Below are 17,274 nucleotides of genomic sequence, written 5' to 3'. Positions count from 1 at the left end.
CGTTTCCGATTCCATATAACATAGCATATAGGTCCATAACTTCGGATGGATATAAGCTGACAGACTAATGGTTCCTACAAAATGAGAAGTGAAAACACAAAGTGGAAGAAGCTAGTAATGTAATGTTCCTCCACTACAAAAAAATATTTATATGCAATAATAAACTTTAAAATGGATGTAAGAAGATACTGCAGGAAATAGATAAATAACATCCCTTTTCATGGTTACTCCAAATTTACCGAGGCAACATTGTTTCTTGTTTAAAGACTAAAAGCAAAATGTAGAACCATCTTAAAGGAATTTTCGCAGGAGCCCAAGTGTGGGGATGTTTTTCCCTAGCGGGTCTGAGAAACTGATTCTTCCAAAAGCAAAACATTCAGATACTTGTCTAATACCACTAGTTACCGAAATCTGAAGTGTTTTGTTTTCATCGGAAATAACTAATAAGGAAATAGGGAGTATATTAGTCAATAAGAAGTTCGAGGCGTAGATAAAGTAAGCCGAAAAGGTTGGGGGTCATTGTATAAATTTTTAAGCGATTGATGTCCAGAAGATGAAAATGAATAGACGGCACGCAATTCAAAGCCCCAAACGGGCGGGGTGCACACGTCACAGCTTAATCTTCTTCATCTTCTTGTCTTTTTCTCACTTGATCATCAAATCTTTTTTACTTATTCGACAATACTAAACCAACCAATCAGACATATCGTTAGGTCAGATTAAACATTAAGGACAAAGACTAAACTGATTGGTTTTGAAATAAACTGTACTATAAGAACTTGAGTACAAATCTGATTATGCGACGAAATAAATATTTACAAACAAACAAGAAATGATTATTTGATTTCCTTAATTTAGATTAATAACGGCCAAAGCGGTGAGCTATCCATCTTTGCTTATAAATGGATCGAACCCGACGACTGTGTAGTTTCGTCTAGTTTACAAACAAATCATTTCCCAGAAAAACAGATCCGAATTTGAATCGGCATAAAAATGGAGAAAGCGATCGAGAGGCAAAGAGTTCTTCTTGAACATCTCCGTCCTTCTTCCTCCCACAGTTTCGAGGGCTCTCTCTCTGTAAGCTTTTTTCTCTCTCTCTCTCTCGCTCGATCAATTGCGATCTCTAGGCTTCGATTGTTCTCGATCTTGATTTCTTATACTGAATTTTGGATTGTGATGTTGAAACATAATTTGATTCGATCCACGCTGAAAAAGCTTTGGTTTCAGCTAATTTGAGATCGGATTTGAAGACTTGGATTGTGTTTTGGTTTACTTGATTGAGATAGATTTAGATATTTTCATTTTTGGTTGTTTGTTCGATTGGGTTGGATCATCAGTGTTGTGATGATGTGCTTTATTTTCACCATTTTCATTCATCTCTTTTACGAAAAAGTCAAAAGCTTATCTCGACTAGTACTTATCTTTGAATCATTTTCTTTTAACGTGTATCTTTTTCCAACGTATCAGGCTTCTGCTTGCTTGGCTGGGGACAGTGCTGCTTATCAAAGGACCTCTCTCTATGGAGATGATGTTGTCATTGTCGCGTAAACTCCATTTCTTTATGCTTTTCAGGAAATTTATGAAGACTTGTTGTGTCTCTCTGTAAGATTCTTGTGATGACACTCACGCTTTTTTGATCCATTGCAGAGCCCATAGAACTGCACTTTGCAAGTCCAAACGTGGCAACTTCAAGGATACTTATCCTGATGATCTCCTTGCACCTGTTCTTAGGGTCTGTCTGCTATCTCTTTTTTATTTATTCATTTACTTCCCACTTCTTATTGTTTATGGTATTATCTTCTTGGTGCAGGCTTTGATAGAGAAGACGAATCTAGACCCAAGTGAAGTTGGTGACATTGTTGTGGGTACTGTTTTGGCACCGGGGTCTCAGAGAGCCAGCGAGTGCAGGATGTCTGCTTTCTATGCTGGTTTCCCTGGTATGTATCTTTTTCTTTTTATGAACAGCGATGCAAATATTTGTGTCTGTTAGCTGTATGCTCATGTTGTTATGTCCTTCGGTGCAGAAACCGTGGCGGTGAGGACTGTGAATAGACAGTGCTCCTCTGGGCTTCAGGCTGTTGCTGACGTTGCCGCTGCCATCAAAGCTGGATTTTATGATATTGGTTAGAGACTAACCTCTCTTTGATTACATAACTGATGTCTTTGTTCTCGTATAGCTGACGATGATGTTGGATTCAGGTATTGGGGCTGGATTGGAGTCCATGACTACCAACCCAATGGCATGGGAAGGGTCAGTCAACCCAGCGGTACTGTCTCTTTATTCTCTCTTATATGGATTCTCAACTGGCTCTGTTTAGTTTATAGCTCACTATAAAACGTATTATGGTATTGCAGGTGAAGAAGTTTGAGCAAGCACAGAATTGTCTTCTCCCTATGGGTGTTACTTCCGAAAATGTAGCACACCGCTTTGGTGTCTCAAGGCAGGAGCAAGACCAAGCTGCTGTAAGGCCACGGAACTTTCTCATTGTGGTTGTACTTTTAGATAAAGTGATAAAACCATAAATTTGCTAAGCGATCGAATCATACTGTTAGGTTGACTCGCACAGAAAGGCAGCTGCTGCTACTGCTGCTGGTAAATTCAAGGATGAGATAATTCCAGTTAAAACCAAGGTATTTTCCAGATCCATTATTCAACAACTGTTAACATTTAAGACTTCTACTGGTGCCTTACTTACTGAACTTCATTGTGTTTTCTGTTTCAGCTTGTTGATCCAAAGACAGGTGATGAGACACCAATTACAGTTTCTGTTGATGATGGGATCCGAGCAAGCACAACCCTTGCCACTCTTGGGAAGCTGAAGCCAGTATTTAAGAAGGATGGCACAACAACCGCTGGTACTTTTCCCCAAAACGAATCTCATTGTAGAGAAAACAGTTTTTTTTTTAATCACACTTTTGAATCCATTGCTTCGTCTGCTCTTATCTCAAACAGGAAACTCCAGTCAAGTAAGTGATGGTGCAGGAGCCGTTCTCCTCATGAGGAGAAGTGTTGCTACGCAAAAAGGACTTCCTGTCCTTGGTGTATTCAGGTGAGTGACAACTTTTCAGAAAAGCTATAACGGTGATGTTCATTTCCCTGAGTAGCAAACTATTGGAAAAATTGCAGGACATTTGCTGCAGTTGGTGTTGATCCAGCAATCATGGGTGTCGGTCCAGCAGTTGCCATTCCAGCTGCAGTTAAGGCGGCTGGTTTAGAACTCGATGACATCGACTTGTTTGAAATCAACGAGGTAAATAAGCAAACAGTTCCAGGATCTTCTTACCACATATCTTTTCCCCCAAACCTTGTGATGATAACTGTGTTTAAATCCTTGTGTTTTCAGGCATTTGCATCTCAGTTTGTTTATTGCCGTAACAAACTGGGACTTGACGCCGAGAAAATCAATGTCAATGGTGGTGCAATGGCCATAGGACATCCTTTGGGCGCTACAGGTATATAAGGACACAGATACGAAATTTAGTATTTTAGTTTCAATTCAGCTAGCCAAAGAGACGTGGTTAATGAGCTTATCTAAGCAATCAACCAGAACAATCTACTGAAGCATCCTTATAAGTTTGCCTTCACATTTGCTCAAGTTTGCTACATTTAGTCTTATTAGGCTAGATTCAATAGAACTATAGCTAAGTGACCAAGATCAGCTAATGCATCTTTAAATGTCTCACAGGAGCACGTTGCGTTGCTACTTTGTTGCACGAGATGAAGCGCCGTGGAAAAGACTGTCGTTTTGGGGTAGTGTCGATGTGCATTGGTATACTTCTCTCTCTCTCTATAGTCTCACTCGTACGATCTCTAAATTGGTGCTGAAAATGTTATGTTTGATTGGGAAAAATGTGGCAGGGACGGGGATGGGTGCAGCGGCTGTGTTTGAGAGAGGAGATGGAGTTGATGAGCTTCGCAATGCAAGGAAAGTTGAAGCGCAAGGCTTTTTGTCCAAGGACGCTCGTTAGAGATAACTGAATGTGTACAAGCATCAAACACACATTTCAATTCTCCAAATATTACAGTTATTTGAATAAAGCATTACAATCAATGTTTGCCCGAGTCTTGTATCCTTCTTGACCGGGTGGTGTTTTTAATATATCTTTTTTTTTTTGAAGGGGAATCTTCTTTTCTATGAAATCTTACATGTATGGATAATATTGGATATTATAGAAATTTGAGCTGGCAGCAAGTTCTTTAGATTTCAATGGATATGTGTGAAATGTTCAGCTAAAGTCTGTTTTGACCTTCGATGTCGTCTGATATAGTTACAGAAGTTAATTACTTCCTTCTCCTTCCAAAACTATATTAAAACTAAAAGAATGATATTGGATATCAATTGGGGTTGTGGCGCAGTTTGTTAGCGCGTCGGTCTCATAGCTACTGAGTGATCCGGAGGTCGAGAGTTCGAGCCTCTCTCACCCCATTTATATTTTTTTTCCTTTCCAGAAATCCAATCTTACTGATTTATTAACGAGTTTAGGTGGTCCATTCCCCTCGAGTCCTCGATCAACTACTGAAACTATACGTTTTGTTGTTTGGTTTCAGGTAGGGTCATCAACCTAAATCCAATCCAGCCAAAAAAAAAACACTAAAACACCCATTATCACATCTCTAACCCTACTTTATTTTTGACTCCAATACGTTTCGTTTTGTTGTTTGGTTTTAGACGCTAATATTGTACACGAAAATCATTTATTATACGTTTAGGGTGCTTGACCAAAAAAAAAGAAGAATAGGATTTAGGGGTGTAGGATGTAAAAGTTCATTATTCTAATAAACATGAAATCGTTGACAAAAACAATTTAATAAACATGCAAGTATAAGTCAGGATAATACTTGAATAGATAGGTGCGGACATGGGTGCATGTAGAATGACTAAAACATTTTAGAAAAATAATTCATATAAATGTGCTCTCATAAACTTAAGTTACAATCGTTGACAAAAATAAAATAAAACTTGCTCTCATAAGCCTTTAAACTTTAAACATCCATATTATTCTATCTAAATTACTGGAAATAATTCAAATACACACATAAATTTCAGTAAATACCAAAACTTTCAAATTTACTAACAGTCTAACATACCCACTGGTATAAAAAGTTTGGTGCTTGGATTACCAAAAAAAAAGAGAGTTTGGTGCTTGTTTATTGAACCAAACAAATAGGAGGATACACACTTGTATTCTAACTACGTTGAAGTTCACCCAAATATGTTTGGTAATAAGTTTGAAAGTTTTGAACCAAAACAAAAAGGATAAACAGTTGTAAATATGTTTGAAAGTACTTAAAGATATTTTTCAAACATATTTAAATTTCAACCAAGTTGAAAAGTTGAAAGCATCAAATACCAACAACACCAACTTTAATGAGGACGCACAAGTTGAATATCATAAAAACAATTTCGAAATTTTGTTATTTAGTCCTTCTTTACAAAGTTTTGAAATACACAAAGTTAACCATAAGTTTCTGAATTTGCTTGCTTAGTCCCTCACCTCAGGTGTTCTAATTTCTTTTCCTTCTTTTCAATCAAACGTTAGATGTCACTTAACGCTCGCCTCTTTTCTCTTTCTCTCTCTCTCTCTCTAACACTTAGAGTATGACTGGTTTTCCCGCTACCACCCGCAAACGCAGCTTTTGCGGTTGGTAGCGGTTGCTGGCGTTTTGCAACAATCGCTCAAACCGCTCTAAACCGCTCCAAATCGCTCCAAATCGCTCTGAACCTCATAAATTCAAAAGCTGGTTCCAGCTAGCGTTTGCGGTTGCGGGCGTTTGCGGGAGGATAAAAAAAATTATTTTTTTTCCAAAACAATATAAATACAAAAATAAAAAAATTCAATAAAAAAATTAAACTGAAATTATAAAAATACTAAAATATATCAATTAAATTTTAATTAATATTATAAAACTTTAAAATAAAAATATTTTCTATATTTTTAAAAAATTTAAACTATAACTTTCTAAATATAAATTTTATATTTATTATAATATTATTATTTTTTGATATTTTTATAATTGTATAAAATGTAAATATTGTTAATTTATTATTTAACTGCTGCTGCAAACTCCCGCAACCGCAACCGCAACCGCTGCGGTTAAACCAGTCAGGCCCTTAGTCCTCGATTCTCTACGCGTTTCAGAGTTAAGTCTTCTTCTCTAGATCTCTGCCTTCCTCCGATCCATCGCTCTCCGCGTCGTTTTTCATAGAAGAAAATGGCGCAGCAATCGTCGTTGATATACAGCTTCGTCGCTAGGGGCACAGTAATCCTCGTGGAGTTCACCGATTTCAAAGGTAACTTTACGTCCGTCGCTGCACAGTGCCTCCAGAAGCTTCCGTCCTCGAACAACAAGTTCACCTACAACTGCGATGGCCACACCTTCAATTACCTCGTCGAAAACGGATTCAGTAATCGCTCGATCTATTGATGTATTATTGATGATGATGATGCGGTTATTAGCTTTGCTTTTTTTTATGTGTTAGGCTTGATTAGTGTTGGATCTGATCAGTGATTAGGTTTGATGAATCTTTTAATGAAAGAACAATTGTTCATTTTTAATAATAACGATTAATTAATAAATAAATAAATAAATAAATAAATAAATGTTTTCGTTGTGCAGCTTATTGTGTTGTTGCAGTTGATTCTGCTGGGAGGCAGATTCCCATGGCTTTTTTGGAACGGGTGAAGGAGGATTTCAACAAGAGATATGGTGGTGGAAAGGCTGCTACTGCTCAGGCTAACAGCTTGAATAAAGAGTTTGGGTACTTGTGTTTGATGATCTCTTTTGATTGCTATTGAAAATGTTGTATTATCTTCATGGGCATTGTCGACTGACTTTTTTTTGTTGGCTGGTCTAAAAAGGTCGAAACTGAAAGAGCACATGCAGTATTGTATGGATCATCCTGATGAGATTAGCAAGCTTGCTAAGGTGAAAGCTCAGGTGTCTGAAGTTAAAGGTGTCATGATGGAAAACATTGAAAAGGTTCGATTCTGAGTTCCGACCAATGTAATACTGCGGTTAAACCATTTAACCATTTTGTGGAACACATTTGTTTGCAGGTTCTTGACCGTGGTGAGAAAATTGAACTTTTGGTGGACAAAACTGAAAACCTTCGCTCACAGGTTACTTCTCTTATGCAACAAAACATATATGCTTTGAGTTTCTCTCTCTTTTGTCTTGGGTTGACAAAGTTTTTAATTGTTACTTAAAACTGTGTTAAACAGGCGCAAGATTTCAGGACACAAGGAACACAGATGAGAAGAAAGATGTGGTTTCAGAACATGAAGATAAAGCTCATTGTTCTAGCAATCATCATTGCCTTGATCCTCATCATCGTCCTCTCAGTCTGCGGTGGCTTCAACTGTGGCAAATAAGTCTGGGAACATTTCTTCCTCCTAGTGATTTTCCGTCAACATCCTCAGTCACTTCGTTGTGCTGCTTTCGCTCTTTTTTGTGGTTTCTAAATTCTCTCATGCTATCTTTATCTGCTTAGATTGTACGTCTTTGAAATTGGTTTTGTATAGGCCATATATATGTATGAATGTTCGACATTTTGCCAACATTTGCTATTATTGGTGGTATCAACACGGATTCTTGCGAACCATTATGCTGACCTTATTATTTTTTTTAAAAAAATCTATTTTTTCCAAAAATCAGGGTTATCAAAGAATATGGTTCAGTTTCTTGCTGAAGAAGCCAAACGACCTTTTTTTTTCAAAAAATCAGGTTTGTCAAAGAATATGGGGTTCAGTTCCTTGCTGAAGAAACTAACCGACCAAAAAAAAAACAGAACATTTCATTATTGTAGTGCATTCAAGTGTCCACCTAAAAAGACCTTAAAATTAAAAACTCTCTTCCTAAAGGCGGACATCAACTACACTAACCTCAAGATAGGGAATAAGCTGGAGAAGAGATTTTCCGTCATGCAATCGAATGACAAATCAACGTTGGTTGTGAATAAGTCAGACATGACTAAATCAATGTAATTTAGTCCTCCATTCTCTACGCGTTTCAGCGTTAATAAATCTCCAAGCAGGGGATAAAGATACAAACAGAAAAAACATAAGGGAATTGCAACAATACAAGAGTTAGTATGTATTCTTGATGTTATTTGAAAGTTCTAGTTATTCCAGCTCGTAAAATTGGCCAAACACAACAAGTTCGTTATTGCAATCATAAACACTCAACAGACCAATGGGTTCTAAATATATTTCTAGATAAAAGTAAAGTTATATGAGATACATTGATGGAGAAAGAGAGAAACACATAATCTTAAAAAACTTTTATTCATTCGTAATATGTCAAGTACTTACAAGTAACAGAAAAACCAAAATCAAACCGGGACTGTTCTACCAGAATTAGCTACATCCATAATCTCCGTCCCATCACCTCCACCTCCGCCACCAATCTGCTCCTCATGCTCTCTCGAAAGCTCTTCCAAAGACTTCCCTTTCGACTCCGGAACCAACAAAGTGAAAACAATCCCCAAGAAGTTAACACCTCCAAGCATCAACAACGAGTTCCTAACTCCGATCCCCGGCGGATAACCAGCATCGGTCTTCTTCGGATCAGTACTCTGCGCAGCGTAAAGAAACCCAAAAGCTCCAACTATAGCTCCTGCTTTCCCACTCGCCGCCGATATCCCATGACAAGTCGACCTAAGCCTCGCCGGAAAAATCTCAGCCGGGACAACAAACGTCGTCGCGTTAGGACCAAAGTTGGCAAAGAACATCGTCAACGAATACATGATCAAGAACCCGATCCTGTTGTCTCTATGCCTCCAATGATCGTACGGTATCGCGAGCGCGAACATGAAGACGGTCATGAAGATAAAGCCCATTAGCTGTATGAAGAAGCGACCGAGGTAGTCGATGAGCGCGACGGTGAACCAGTAGCCAGGGACGGTGCCGCAGAGAGCGATGAGAGTTTGAGCTCTGGAGACGGTGTAGACTTCGTGGATGGCGTTCATTGTCTCGGCCGCGGGGATCCATCCGATGGCGCTGTAGATGTCTTTTTGGAAGAGGTTGCTGCTGTAATAGGCGATGTCGAGGAGGAACCAGGTGGTGGTTGTGCCGACGAGGTGGAGGCCGTGACGGCGAGCGAATTCTTTGGAGAATAAGCCGAAGGAGTTTGGGTTTGATGAAGACGGGTTTGACTGTGGGTCTTCTTCTGCTATTAGATCAACTTGAAGTACCTGTTTTGTAAATAACATGAAGTTCTTTATTTTGCTATTTTACATTTAATACATAAAGACATCGCTTCAATGGGTAATATTAATTATATATGATGAAAAAATCAGAAATATGATACATCATTTAGAAAACAAATAATTCTTTGGGCAATTCTATTTCTCTCAAATAGTTTTTTTAGTTTTTGTCACAAAAATAACCTTAAAAAAGACCAAAATAGATTTTATTTTATTTTAAAATTTTTAATATTTTTTTTTAAATTTGAAATCATATCCAAAACCCCACCCCTTAACTCTAAACCCTAAGTTTAGATTAGTTAACCCTAAGGTAAAAATACATTTTTGCTCTTTAATAAAACTTATTTCCGTCATTTTTTTCATTGAGCGTTATACAAGAACTTAAAAATAGCAATTCCAGATAATTTCTCAAATTCTTTTCCTCAATTTTTTTCATTTTTCTAAATTAGCTATTATACAAAAAATATAGAAAAAGTTTTTTCTTCATCAAAACTGAAAAATATGAAAGTCGTTTTTATTAAATAATTCAAAATTATTAATTCAATAATATTTAATACTTTATATAGTTATTTTTATTTATTTTTCTGAAATTTAAAACTCATTCATTTTCATAGGTCATTGGTTACTATAAAAAGGTTGATCATAAAAAGTTCACATATTTGTTGACAAAAAAAAGTTCACATATATTTCTAGAATTTTCTTTATTCAATTCATTCGTTTTTTTTCTTCTCTTTTGATAGTCACTAGTAAGATACCTAATTTGAACTCTCTCTATTTTTACGTTTTCTTTTGTTAATCAATAGTTAAGTTATAACTTTTTTTTTTAAAGTTAATTATAACTTTTTCTTAGATAAGATTCTTAAGGTTCAAATACATAAATAGAAAAAATGATAAACGTTTAGATTTTAGTATGATTAGTTTAGAAAGTACCTTAGACATATCGGCGGCAGCTTGTTTAGTATTCCGAGCAACAAGAGCTGTATACCTCGCGGTTTCCGGCATCTTCATCCGCCAATAATAAGTTAGCAACGCCGGGATAGCTCCAAACATGAGCACAATACGCCACACGTAATCTGCCTGCGGTACAGTTGACCCGACCGGATCAACCTCATAGGTCGGCGCATCGAACGCGTGGTCAAACGCACTGGAGACGATGAGAGACACAATCCCTCCGGCCAAGATTCCGAAGCCTTGCATGGCAAAAACGGCGGCTATGAATGCGCCACGTGTCTTCTTGTTGGCGTATTCGGACATGATGGTGGCCGAGAGAGGGTAGTCGCCGCCTATGCCGAAACCGAGCCAGAACCGGAAGAAACAGAGTGTGGCCATCGCTCCGTTAGATGAGTGACCAAATGATAGACCAGACCCAAGTGAACATAGTACCATGACCATCAAAGTAATACCTAAGAATATTTCAATATATATATAATTGATACAAGAGAAGTCATAAAAGAGTAATACCTTGTGTGTTTCAAGAATTGATAAAAAAAAAAAGTCATAAAAGATTTTCATTAGGACATGAAACTTTCGTCTTTTCGAATATGTAAATTCATATGTATGCTTTATCGATTTGATATGAAGCTATTTTCCAAGGCCAAGCTAATAAATAATTAACAAAGCTTACCGTAAACTTTCTTGCGGCCAAGCTTGTCTCCAAGCCAGCCAAAGAAGAGCTGGCCAGCGAGGGTACCACAAAAGGCAACGCCATTCACAGCAGCAGCAACGTTTGGAGGGAGTGTTCCAGGCTTCTTGGATCCATCAACATGGTAGTATATACGGCCAAGGAGCTTTGTGACGAGAGAGATGCTAAAGAGATCGTAAGCATCAGTAAAAAAGCCCATACCCGCGATTACAATCGCTGTGAAATGGTACATCTGCGTTTTGGCCGCATCTAAAGCGTTCAAGACTTCTTTCCCCTTCCTCGCCATTTTTTGTTTCTCTTTTTCTTTTTTTGGTTCTTCTCTGTTGTTTACTGACCTGAGAGATAAATGTAACACACACTACTATATAATTATATATTCTGAAACATAGGCATGTGATAATAAGGGCAGTTATCTACGCAAACATAAATGCAGTTTATAAGCGATTTGTCAAAGGTTGAAAGAGTCCGGATAAGTATGTGTGAGGCTAAGAAATTAAGATACCCTTTTCAAACGTGAGGAATCAATCTACTTAATTAAGCTTGTTTCTGTTTTTATTCTTAATCTAATCGTTTCACTCCAAGTTAAGCAATAGTTGATTGTTTCATAATAAAGAAAAATACCAACGTATATAAAATATTATACTGGCACACATGCATGCATATGGAGAGAGGATGAAACCTTACAAGAAACACGATGAAATGGAAACTAACGAGAAATCTGGGAGGCGTTTGGTATTTATAAGTCTAAAAATACAAGGAACGAAGGAACATTTTGAAGAATCTACAAGTATATACCTTACAAAACTATAAATTAAGTTTGCTTTTGTAGTCATTGCATTAACGTGAAACTCCATAAATACGATTCATTTTATGAGGTCAATTGCTTCACGAACTTTCCTTCTACATTTGAATTTTATTATTTTATGAGATCTCTTATTTTATAGGTCTGGGAAAACGAGAGAATTATTATTTTTCTAGTGTTCTTTAAGCTGTGTTAACATCTTTCTATTTAAATATTCTGAAAATTTTCGTGGCTTGAAAATTTTCTTTTAAAAAATTGGATTTAGTCGAGCACACGTATGTAGCTTGAAGTCAAAATTTCCGACAATTTTGTGTCACAAATGTTTACTAGGGGAAGTTTTATTTTCTTCTCATTGCCGTGTGGTAGGAAGAAACGTTTCCGTTCATACCACAAATATTCTCTTTTACTATTACCATGTTACATCTTATTCACATAGCAAAGACGCTAAAAATATAAGCAACGTTACACAGGTGTTTAGACACGTTTACCAAGGTGTTTAGAGAAGTACGTAAGCAACAACTCTTTTATTCTCTACACTCCTTTAGAATCCGAATTACCAAATGAAATTTTTGAGTAACAAATACGAAAAGAATAACAACATCATTTATCGACTTGTGAATGCGTAAAGAACCATTAATTTTGGAAGCAGATGATCAAAACAAGACAGAACTGAGTTTGGAAGATACTAGTACTTTTGTTGGAATGCGTAGAGTACTTTTGTTGCGTTGACTCTGCAACTTATGCTATTGGCCCACGAAATTTTTTTGGGACTTTTGTTTATGATATTTCTTAATCAACTGCAAACATAAAAGTCCCCAAGCTTTAAATCCTTGGGACGCACATCCGCACGCAAAGGCTTTGGCAAACATGTCACGGTGTCGCTTTGCTGCTTCTGTAAGCAATCCATTAGTCCTTGTGTCAATCATTAATACAACGCCAATTTTGTACATCAAATTATAAATCAAAACAGCATTTATGATGCAGGCTAGAATTCCCTCGTAATTTAAGACACAATATTAAACATTACAAGCGTTGTGTCGATCTTAAATATATATCTTTTTTCCAATAAGGTAATATGATCAATCGTTTGATCATTTCCAGAAATACGTTAAACATTCCGCAAAAAAAAACAGATCTGTAAATTTCAAACAATCTACAGAAACAGTGGATATATATATATATAGCAGCACAAAAACAGAGAATGGTCGTTCATCTACAAAAAAAGATTCAAGATTCTGTAATACGAGGAATAGCAATAAGCATTGAGATAGAGTGGAAGTTTTTAGAAGCCAGCCCATCCTGCAGGTTGAGCAGCTTTCTGGTTCTCTCTCATCTTCGTGTTCCCAAATCTCTGTGAACTGTTTCCAGAACTTGCGGATCTTTGTGTTGCAGACGCTGAAGACGTTGCAGCTGCTCTGAAGGACTCTGTCTCGAACCCCCATGGCTCAAAACCTTGGCTTGCTGGAGCAGGAGCTGAAGAAGCCGGTTTGCTTTTGGTCCTCACAGACTTTGATGGAGATTCCAACACAGGTTTTGGTTCATCACTAAAAGGCTGCCATGAGTTTGGATCCGAGCTTCCTGTTGACCAATCAGATCTGTCTGTTTGCTGAAGATCCCAAACACTTCCTTCAGCCCTATCTCTCTGTTTCAACAAGAACAATACAATCATAACATGTAAGAACACTGATGCAATACGCTTAGATAAGGTAATTACCGATGGAGTTGAAGACACGGAACGCATCCCTGGAGATGTTTGGTTATGTGACAAGTCTCTGCTTGGTGAGGCTGACGCAGATTTAGAGGCAAGTGTTTGCTTGAGTTCCTGCAACTCTTGCCTCTGCGATCTGCAGATAGCAGAAAGCTTTTCAAACTTAGCCGTAATCTCAGCCTTCTCTGACTTTGTTTGCTTCAACTCATCCTTTAACCTCTCTATCTCAGCCTCCAACGCCTCTTCTTTTCCAGGTTTATTACCATTATCGAGCTTCGCCGTATCAAAGTCAGCAACAAACGAGTTAAACGCATCGTCCTTTGACACTCTTGGCCTGTTACTGGTTGCAGCAGGATTAGGCTTTTTAGATGTGTTACTATTGTTGTCTTCTGATACAACAGAGGTTTGAGCATGCTGAGTGGCCCAAAAGGCACCGAGAGGGCCTCCACTAGCTTGTTCTCCAGATGATGATGGTGGCGGTGGTGGACTTCTACGAGGTGCCGGAGAAGATTTGCTTGCTGGTTTTGGTGAAACGTCAGCAGATGGCATTTCAGGTGGTTGATCAGGTAATGACTTCTGTAAATTAGCAGGAAGCTGCTCGTTGACACGAAACCAAATCTGTGTAACATCTGGTCGTTCATCAGGTGAGCCTTGAAGCATGTCTCTAATGAGATCAGTAACAGAGGCACTGTACTTGGGAGATTCAGGTATACGGTAGTTCCCGTTTAAAACCTGAAGCTTTGATTCTCCATCAAATGCACTCTTGAAATAGCATATCCGAAACAAAAGACAACCAAGAGCCTGAAACATTTGCAAACTTTAGTGTCTCGACCTCATTGGTTAATCTATATCAGGAGAAGCGTTTTTAAAATGATCATACCCATATATCGACCTTCTCACTTATAATCTCCCTTCTAAAGAGATCCCACATCTATTTGCCAACAAAGACCACATGAGAATCAAAACATTGCTCCTTACATCTGTCTAAAAGCATTATCTAGTCTCAAACCTCAGGAGCTCTATATGCTGGTGTTGTGTGTTTCCTAATATTGTCTTCTTCAATTCCCATCTCTTCTGCTCTTTCGAATACTTTGTGATTTGTTGAAACGCTTCCGAAATCGCATAGTTTCCACAGTCCATCTGAGCTTAACAGAAGATTCTCAGCCTTCAAGTCTCTGAGACAACAATAGTAACACTGATATAAATATGGTTCTTAACCAAAACGATTTTCTTAAAACCCGATTTATACGACTCCAACCAGTTTAAACCATTCTAAATCGGTTTAAAATGTTCTTAATCGGTTTAAAAACTGTTAAATTAAGTAATAATGTTAGTGCAAATCCACAAATTTGTCTGTTATTGGTTTATATATTTTGTTGATTTAGAAATCTATATAGTATTTATAAATCCAAGTAAAATATGCAAATCCGGAGGTTTTCTCTCGGATTTGAGTCTTTGTATTTTTAACTAAAAAATCCAAACAAATCCATTCAAATCCATTATAAAATCAAATATATTAGTAAATCCGTACGATTGAATAACACTTGATTTGATATAGAATTTATGAATCATTAAACCAATAACAAATGATTTTAATACAGATTTGAAAATCATAGAACCAATAACACTAGATTTATTTCGGCTTTTCAAATCCATTAAAATACAACAACCAATAACCCCTACTAAATTCTTTTGTTTTATGTATCTAATCTTCATAATTCATCAAATTAGTTTTATAATTAAATTTACAAAACTAAAATACTTTACATAAATGTAAAATAATCCGTCAACTCGTTAGTCCTTTTAGTAAGCGTCTAGTTACAGCTTATCAATTTCTTGAATATTGGATATAATAATAATCTCTAGCTGATGGAAAGAACAAAATATAACTAGTGAAAATCTGCATGTGTGTGTGTACCTGTGAGCAATGCGTGGGGACTGACAATGCATCGCAAAGACAGCATTACACACATCTCTGAAAATCGAAAGAGCCTGTTTCTCTTCAAAGTAACCAGCACCTCTGTTCTCAATCACTTCCACAAGAGACTTCCCGCAATACTCCATCGCCAAAAGAGCTTCCTTCTTGTTCCTCCCCATATCTAAGATACCGTGCGCGTGCAGCGCGACCACGTTCGGATGCCCCTTCAGAGATTTCAGGACCGAGATCTCTTTCATCACGAGCTCGAGCGACTCCTCGTCGTGGCATATGATGTGCTTCAAAGCGTACTGCTTCGACGCGTGGTTCGTGTCTTGAGCTAAGTAAACGCTGGAGAAGCCTCCTTCCGCGATGAGGTTTCTTACGTGGACTTTGAGGCTTCCTATCTCGAGGTACCGGCCTTCGAGACCCGAAGGTTCTTTCTGAGCAAAAGGTTTGAACTTCCACATGGTTGGTATCAGTGGAAGTAATAAGAATGGCTGCACAAACATAAGGCGTAGATCAAGAACCCAACATGCTAAAAAACAGTTTCTCAGATAAGAAACCAAGTAGTACTCTTTGCTCAATGTTATAAAGGTGAATCCCTAACCAGATCAATACAGAACCTCATGAGCTTTCAAAACTATAGGAATCAAAGCTCAAAACATACTTCACAAGTGTAACCCTTTGAATCAGATTCCTGATTGAAACTATATACTGAATCGGAAGAACATGATTAACCGGTCCGATGAGACAGAACCTGAAGCTTCCGGGTGATCGAGAATCCGAGATCTCGCCCCGGAAACAGAGAATCCAATCAGGATAGAGGATAAAGTTTGTACCTTTGAGGAAACCCAGATGCTGATCGAAACAATCCAATCACCGAGAGCTTATATTTTACTCAAAAGATCGAAATCACTGTAGCTGCATTAAGATCTGCGTTCGTTTTTGCGTAGAAAGGAGGAAACTTTACAAAGGCAATTTAGAGAGAGAGAGAGAGATGAAAGCGGTAAATCAGGAAACCTGAACGTGGACGTGACCATCCCATTACCCAATTTTTATATATTTTCATATATATTTCTTGATTGATTGTACTCATATTTTAAGCACTTTAGTTGTATTTTAATTTTTATTGTATGTATACGTGTATACGTGTAGAAGTTAGTATTTTCTTAATGTTATCGGCTTGATGAGTTATATTTAGAGGATTATTGTTGATAGATGATGAGATGATATGCATTTGTTGTTTTGTTCCAATTCTAGCCACGTTCTTATCATTACATATAAAAAGTACTCAAAGTTTGGTTAGGTCAACATGTTGAAACGATGTTGTTTCATTGCTATCGGTTTTTCTAATTCGAATTCTAGGTGCTATAGTTGGAGAAAGATGAATGTGCTTTGTGGATGTGTATGTTATACCTGCTAGGCTACTATCTTCTTCAATCTTTGTTTGGTAAAAAAAAATATCTTAACTTGACCTTAAGAAGTTGTGGATCAAAGGTCAAAAAGATCTTTGCCTATTTCAAAATACAAAAAGAAAATTCTACTTTTTGTTTTTATTTCAGAAAATGTAGAACGTATAGAAATTTTTGTTGTTTATATTCACCATACCAACCACCTAAAACCACCTTCTATAGTTCTAATTTATACACGTATACATTAGACCTGTAAAAACTTCCTTGTAACGTTAAATCATCCTGACAAAAATGGAAAATGTCGAATAGTTTTAACAGTTGTTGAAACAAAATCAAAATTAAGCAATGTCCGAATCTTATTAGACAAGAAGATGATTTTTGATTGGGATAGACAACACCATGGGAAAGTTTGTTTCAAAGACCTTTGGGTAATGAGTGATATGATAAGCTTCAGATAGGTGAAATAACATAAATCCTAAAGTCGATTGATGGCATACGGAAATAACCGTTGTACACCTGGGTAAAAAGATTTGCTAAGCCACTGAAATTTTGTGGCTGTAGAGAAAACAACCACACAAACTTATTT

The 17,274-nt window shown here is 37.3% G+C and overlaps 4 protein-coding genes across 5 annotated transcripts; 2 read left to right on the top strand and 2 right to left on the bottom strand.

Annotated features, from left to right (window-relative positions):
* Positions 1 to 798: 798 nt before the first annotated feature.
* Positions 799 to 4,209, top strand: LOC103857473 (3-ketoacyl-CoA thiolase 2, peroxisomal). The gene is made up of 14 exons (XM_009134664.2): positions 799 to 1,077; positions 1,468 to 1,544; positions 1,648 to 1,732; positions 1,811 to 1,937; positions 2,025 to 2,123; positions 2,200 to 2,267; positions 2,356 to 2,463; positions 2,554 to 2,631; positions 2,724 to 2,856; positions 2,954 to 3,050; positions 3,128 to 3,251; positions 3,345 to 3,453; positions 3,687 to 3,770; positions 3,860 to 4,209. The coding sequence occupies exons 1-14, from the start codon at positions 994 to 996 to the stop codon at positions 3,967 to 3,969; spliced, it is 1,383 nt and encodes a 460-aa protein (XP_009132912.1). The 5' UTR covers positions 799 to 993; the 3' UTR covers positions 3,970 to 4,209.
* A 1,903-nt stretch (positions 4,210 to 6,112) lies between these two features.
* LOC103857472 (vesicle-associated membrane protein 722) lies at positions 6,113 to 7,616 on the top strand. Its single transcript, XM_009134663.3, has 5 exons — positions 6,113 to 6,407; positions 6,620 to 6,761; positions 6,862 to 6,982; positions 7,060 to 7,122; positions 7,225 to 7,616. Exons 1-5 carry the CDS (start codon positions 6,215 to 6,217, stop codon positions 7,372 to 7,374), a joined length of 669 nt encoding a protein of 222 aa, XP_009132911.1. The 5' UTR covers positions 6,113 to 6,214; the 3' UTR covers positions 7,375 to 7,616.
* A 526-nt stretch (positions 7,617 to 8,142) lies between these two features.
* LOC103857471 (probable inorganic phosphate transporter 1-5) lies at positions 8,143 to 12,291 on the bottom strand. Of its 2 annotated transcripts, XM_009134661.3 has the most exons (4): positions 11,533 to 12,291; positions 10,831 to 11,183; positions 10,137 to 10,609; positions 8,143 to 9,194 (listed from the first exon to the last, which is right to left on the bottom strand). In XM_009134661.3, exons 1-4 carry the CDS (start codon positions 11,700 to 11,702, stop codon positions 8,334 to 8,336), a joined length of 1,857 nt encoding a protein of 618 aa, XP_009132909.2. In that variant the 5' UTR covers positions 11,703 to 12,291; the 3' UTR covers positions 8,143 to 8,333. The 2 variants fall into 2 exon arrangements, with proteins under 2 accessions (XP_009132909.2, XP_033142694.1); XM_033286803.1 differs by having other exon boundaries at positions 10,831 to 12,291.
* Positions 12,292 to 12,765: 474 nt separating this feature from the next.
* LOC103857470 (probable serine/threonine-protein kinase DDB_G0280111) lies at positions 12,766 to 17,214 on the bottom strand. Its single transcript, XM_009134658.3, has 6 exons — positions 16,116 to 17,214; positions 15,277 to 15,773; positions 14,368 to 14,533; positions 14,239 to 14,289; positions 13,365 to 14,159; positions 12,766 to 13,292 (listed from the first exon to the last, which is right to left on the bottom strand). Exons 2-6 carry the CDS (start codon positions 15,741 to 15,743, stop codon positions 12,933 to 12,935), a joined length of 1,839 nt encoding a protein of 612 aa, XP_009132906.1. The 5' UTR covers positions 15,744 to 15,773; positions 16,116 to 17,214; the 3' UTR covers positions 12,766 to 12,932.
* Positions 17,215 to 17,274: the final 60 nt, after the last annotated feature.

This window comes from Brassica rapa, chromosome A03, assembly GCF_000309985.2.
Source record: "Brassica rapa cultivar Chiifu-401-42 chromosome A03, CAAS_Brap_v3.01, whole genome shotgun sequence".
In the NCBI taxonomy this organism is placed as follows: domain Eukaryota; kingdom Viridiplantae; phylum Streptophyta; class Magnoliopsida; order Brassicales; family Brassicaceae; genus Brassica; species Brassica rapa.
Note: the sequence above shows the minus strand (reverse complement) of the source record. Positions and strands in the feature narration are given on the sequence as shown.